General features: G+C 50.7%; 1 protein-coding gene across 6 annotated transcripts in view; it reads right to left on the minus strand.

Moving 5' to 3' along the window:
* DLGAP4 (discs large homolog associated protein 4) overlaps positions 1 to 5,405 on the minus strand; it is a 118,595-nt gene that overhangs the window by 42,572 nt on the left and 70,618 nt on the right. Inside the window, exon 1 of one of the 6 annotated variants that reach the window (XM_006764527.2) lies at positions 4,545 to 5,399. The exons of the other annotated variants lie outside the window; for them this stretch is intronic. Coding sequence (XP_006764590.1) covers positions 4,545 to 4,575 — 31 coding nt within the window. The 5' untranslated portion in view covers positions 4,576 to 5,399. Of the gene's footprint in view, positions 1 to 4,544; positions 5,400 to 5,405 lie in introns of those variants that run through there. 6 annotated transcript variants of the gene reach the window in all.

The following is a 5,405-nucleotide window of genomic DNA, read 5'->3' on the forward strand; positions in this document are numbered from 1 at the left end:
AAAAAATGCTTTTATTGATTTTAGACAGCAATGAAGGGAAAGGGAAAGACAGAAACATTGGTAAGAGAGAAACATTGATTGGCTGCCTCCTGCATACCTTCTCCTACTGGGGATCAAGCCCATACCCTGGACATGTGCCCTGACCAGGAATGGAACCGGTAACCTTTTGGTGCATGGGATTATGCTCCACCAACTGAGCCACACTGGCCAGGGCTGGGATCACTTCTCTTGCTCTTGTCCCAAGAGTAAACTGTTCACTAGCCAAACCACACCTCAGTGCTCATTTTCCACCGGACCAGTGATTTACAGAAATGAGGGAGACCTGGGTGGAGAGGCTGGCCTTCGCATTGTCTTGATCTGGGACCCTAGGCACGTCCTTATTTGCCACCTCCCTGCTTCCTTATTGTGAACAAGAAACAATAATCTTTTAGTTCTAGAATATGAATTTTATTTATCTCTAAGATAGCCTTGGTTCCCAGGAACTGGTGGGTGAGGAACCAGCTAATTCCAACACAGGTAACGGGGAAAGAGGCTGCTACAGTCAAGACTGGAAAACCTGGAACCTGAGAGGCACTCATTGCACACCTCATCAACCTCATTCAATGCCTGCTGACAACTGGATTACATTCTTTCCCAGGTGTTCAATTCCACAGACTTCACCCTGGCTAGGCCTGAGTGTCTGCTGCCAGGGTTAAGCAGCAGAAGGATAACTTGGTTCTGGAACAACCAATCCTGCCCCAAACAAAGATGATAACGAAGGGCCAGATTCCTCACCTGTAAAATGGGGATAACATTGGTACCCATATCATAGGATTGCTGCAATAATGCAGTCAGATGCCATAAACTGCTTAGCACAGACCCTGACAACCAGTGAAGAGCAGAGTAGCAGACAAGTTCCCATTTATTGAAGGGCTTTTACTACATGAGTTCTCATCCTCATAGCAACTTGTGAGCTAGGTATTTCTACCCCAATTTGACAGGGAAGAAAACAAAGGTACAAAAGTTGATCATACCAAGGTCACACAGTAGGGACAAGCCCAGCTGTGATACAAACACAGGAAACTCTCAGTTCAGCTTTTCCCAAACTATAGAACTGTAGCCCACAGACTCTCAGCATCAGACTCTTCCAAAAGGTTGGTTTAAAAACCTGATTCCTGCCCCAGGCCTGCCAAATGAGAATCTTTGGAAATGGAGCTCAGGAACCTGAATTTTATAAAGATGAGGAATCTAAATTTTATATATGAGGAAACTGAGGTACAGAGAGGTAAAGTGACCCACCAAGGTCATACTTTCAGCAAGTGTGGACCCAGGACTGATTCACAGTCTGACCCAGAGTCAGCAGACTTCCTGGAGGAGGCGCATTTGACACCGTGGGCCTCAAAGGGGAGAGCACCATAGAGGAAGGGTAAGCACAAATAAAGGCTGGGAGCAGGAAAGGCCAAGCCAGTAACTGCTCAATGTGGCCTGTGCTTCCAGATCTCCGGGGATTAAAGAAAAACATATGAAACCACCATAGTAGGAGCTCAGGGAGAAAAGTCTGTCCCGTGTGGTGTCTACAACCAGTAGGTCTCACTCACTCAGTGGCCCTCTGGGTGTGTCTGGTTACTGCTCAGGATGAGAAAGCCAGGGAAGGTGGTGACTCAGTCCCCTATCCAGCCTCCAGTTAGTCCCATTTAAATCTGAGATGAGCTCAGAGGCTGGGGAAATGTCAAGCAAACCCTTCTAGCAGGACAGATGCCAGACCCAGAGAAGGTGGCCTGAGGGGGTAGTCTATCAGGCAGAAGCAATCAATTTGGAGCAAAGCTGTGGGCGAAGTCCAGTCTGGGCTAGCCTGCCCCAACAAAGCCATGCTGTGGTACCCTGAGAAGCTACCTGTTCCTCTCTGGGCCCTTTATTCATTTGTGAAATGGAGAACTCCTTTCACTTCTGACTTCCTCCTAGGACTGTTGTGAGGAACAATGGTCAGAAAAGAGCCTGGCAGATTACACAATGCCTCACACAGCAAGTGAGAGATTAGAGGATTACTCCTATTATTTATTACAACAGCCAGAAGGTGCTTTCCTTTTACCAGAACCCCAACCATAGGGAGTGGGGGGAGAGGCTGGGCATCTGTCTTGATCTCACACACAAAAAAGTGATCCAGATATTATCAGGAGGTGCAAGTTCACATTTATTAAGTGCCTACTATGTACTGGGTGTTTTTTATATATACTCTCACTTAATCCCCACTATAATCCTACTTTGTAAATATGATTATCTTGAGTCCAGATGAGGATACTGAAGCTCAAAGGAAGTAACTTGACTAAGATTACATAGGCAGTGAGTGATAGAGACTGATTAAAACCAGGTGTTTGTGGCTCTAAAATCCACACTATTCCTACCCTCTGGGAAATTGTGTACAGGTACATCTCATTTTATTGCATTTCACAGATGTTGTGTTTTTACAAATTGAAGGCAAGATCCTCCAACAGCAAAAAGATAATAGCCCACTTTATTGTGGTTGTCTGCAACTGACCCACAGTATCTTTGAGATATGCTTGTTTAAAAGGCAGAACATGCCTGGTATAGAGGCCCAGCTCAAGTACTGCCTTCTCCTGGACTCCTTTCTCTCCCTTTGTTTCTCTCCTACAAAACCCCACAGCACATCATCAGCACACATCTGATAGCATTCAATCTATTCTCCCTCTTATTCTGTGATCAAGCACACTTTTAACAGGTAAGATGAGATGTAGGTACAGGTAGGTGACCTTTGAATTACCTTAGGATCCTCAAATGTCAGATTGAAAGCACCTAAAAGAACAGGCCCAACTCCCTTTTTTTAGAAGGAAAAAATACATAGAGGAGGACTCCTGTTTGAAATCACACAGCATCAGAGGCAGGAATAGAACCTTGGCATTCTGCCTCACAGAATTTTTTTAGGGATTCCATGACTTCAGAACCAGTCTTAGGATAAGGATTATGATTCCCATTTTACAGATAAGGAAGCTGAAGCCCAGGGGAAAGATGCCTCCCTAAGAATAGGTGAGATGTGGGGACCAGAACCCTGATCCCTCACTTCTAGACGGGAACCAAGCCCCTTCTCCCCATTGCAAGTAGTCTGTGTAGCATGCCGAGCATAGGTCTACAGTAAAAGGTCAATGGGTGTAAGAAATTGTCATTATATACCAGTGGGCAGGTGACACCAGCCTGACAGTGACCTCCTCAGAGGCAATGCCATGGAACAGTACCCAGGAGTCCTGGCTTGACCATCTGTGAGTCCCTGGTCTTTCTGGGCCTCTTCCATAAGATAAGGGGGCTACAATAGCTGATCACATCTCCTCCAAAGTTCTGGGACATCCAAGGCTCCCTGACAGCAGACCCCAGCTGAGTGTGGACCCTTTCTCAGCTGGGGACTTTGTCCCATCACCCTACAGGGAAGCAGGAAAAGCTGCTAGGGCTTACAACCACAAGTGACTATTCCCAAATGCCACTGGCCAAACAAGGAAAAATCCCTTGAACAACAATGGGACGGAACATGGAAAAAACAACTGTCTCCCAGCACAAATATCCAGCTGGGCATACCTGCCTATCTTTACAAACTGACAAAGAGCAACCAGGATGAGGGCATAAATATGGAATGGCCTACTTCCTGCCCTATCATAGCAGCAGGTGTATTCCTGAATAATCAGGTAGTAATGGAGTGGAGGGTAGAGAACTCTGGATGGGGATTCCTAGGCCCTGACCCCTGTTCCAGCTACACCATAAACTAGCTATGTAGCCCAGGCAAGCTGCGTTCCCACTGTGGAGCTCAGTGTAAAGAGGGTGAGAGTTCACAAAGCATGTCTACAGATGTTTCATTTGATCAAGACAACGTTGTGAGGCTGGCACAATTATTCTCTTTAAAAAGATGGGGAAACTGAGGCTGAGAGGTTGAGGGTCTCAATCAAGGTCACACGACTGAAGTTGGCAGAACGAAGGCCCAGAGGTGTCAAACCACCAAACCCAATACTCGAGGATGGTCAGATGAAGAACTCCTCTCTACCCTCACCCTCACCGAGAGGCTCAGACAGGCCAAGACCACAGCCCCTTGCTCACCTGCCCAGTCTGGTGGCCTGCAAAGTACTGGCACCAAATCCCACCGCCCAGCTGCCTAGGAGGCCGCACCCCTCTGCACCATTTCATTACTCAAGTTGGCAAGAACGCAGCCCCCACCCCCAGCCGGGTCTAAATAAACGCCCAAGTGATATCACATCCTGCCGGCTCCAAAATAGCCCAGGCCTGCCCACAAGCGATCACCAAGTGCCAGGCCATGCAGGGCCAAGCAGGCAGGGACACCCAGCTCATGACACCCTTCGCACACTCAAGCAACTAAAGCAGAAGCCTCAGAGCAGGAAGGCCACCCACTCCCAGCTCCATCCGCGGGCGGCCCCTCCTGGCCCCCTTTGTTGGGAGGCCCACAGTGTCCGGCCCTCGTGCCAGCCCTCGCCCAGCGCCAACCCCAGGGTGCCTCAGCCACGGCCAGCCTGCAGGCAGACTCCGCCCGACCCGGACACCCCACCACTCACATTGCTTCAAGAGCTCCAGACACAAAGCCATGAGGGCCGGATGGGGGCCAGAGACCCAGAGACCGGCAAAGACAGAAAAACCGGGAGAGGGAGAGACAGAGGAGAGGAGACAGGGGGCTGGGCAGAGAGACGAGGGGGCCAAGAGCTCTGGGCAAAGGAGCAGGTTCAAAAGGGGGCCTTCAGCACAAGAGACACGGAATGGTGAGAGCAAGGAGACAGATGTGGGGGCAGAGAGGCAGGGAGAGCAAAGCAGGGGATCCCCGCCCAGATAAATGGGGGTGGGGGGGAAGCAGAGGCCTGAAAGAGAACAAGGAGAGTCAGTGACAGGGGACAAACCAAGGGAAGGCAGGGAGGGGCTGAAGCCAGGGAGCTGGGGAGCTTGGGCAGGGGTTCCTAGGAGAGAGACCCCAAGGGATCTCGGAGATCCCAGCGTATAGGGGAGACACCAAAAAAAGGAAAAACCCTGAGGGAATGAGGGCTAAGAGGCAAGACCCCAGGGACTTGGGGTGCAGATGGAAGGGAAGGCCCCCAAAGGATGTGGGGGAGCCCTGGGGGTGTGGAGGCTGTTCTGAAGGAAAAGCACCCAGAGGTGTGGGGCGCTCTGAGGGGGTCCTGAGGAATGGAGGAGTTCAGGAAAGGAGGCTTAGGGCCGAGAGGAACGCGGCGAGGGGACCCGAGTGTGGGGAGCGAAGGAGGGGCTGAGGCAGCGCGGGGCAGAGACAAAGAGACAGCGGCCGGGGAGAGACAAAGCGGGCGGAGCGGGGAGACGGCCCGAGGTCTGGCCGAACAGAAGGACGGAAGCGCGAGCGGGCGGGTGGACTGACGGACGGACGGACAGACGGGGAGGAGGGCGGGGGCAGG

The sequence above is a fragment of the Myotis davidii genome, unplaced genomic scaffold, assembly GCF_000327345.1.
Source record: "Myotis davidii unplaced genomic scaffold, ASM32734v1 scaffold38, whole genome shotgun sequence".
In the NCBI taxonomy this organism is placed as follows: Eukaryota; Metazoa; Chordata; class Mammalia; order Chiroptera; family Vespertilionidae; genus Myotis; species Myotis davidii.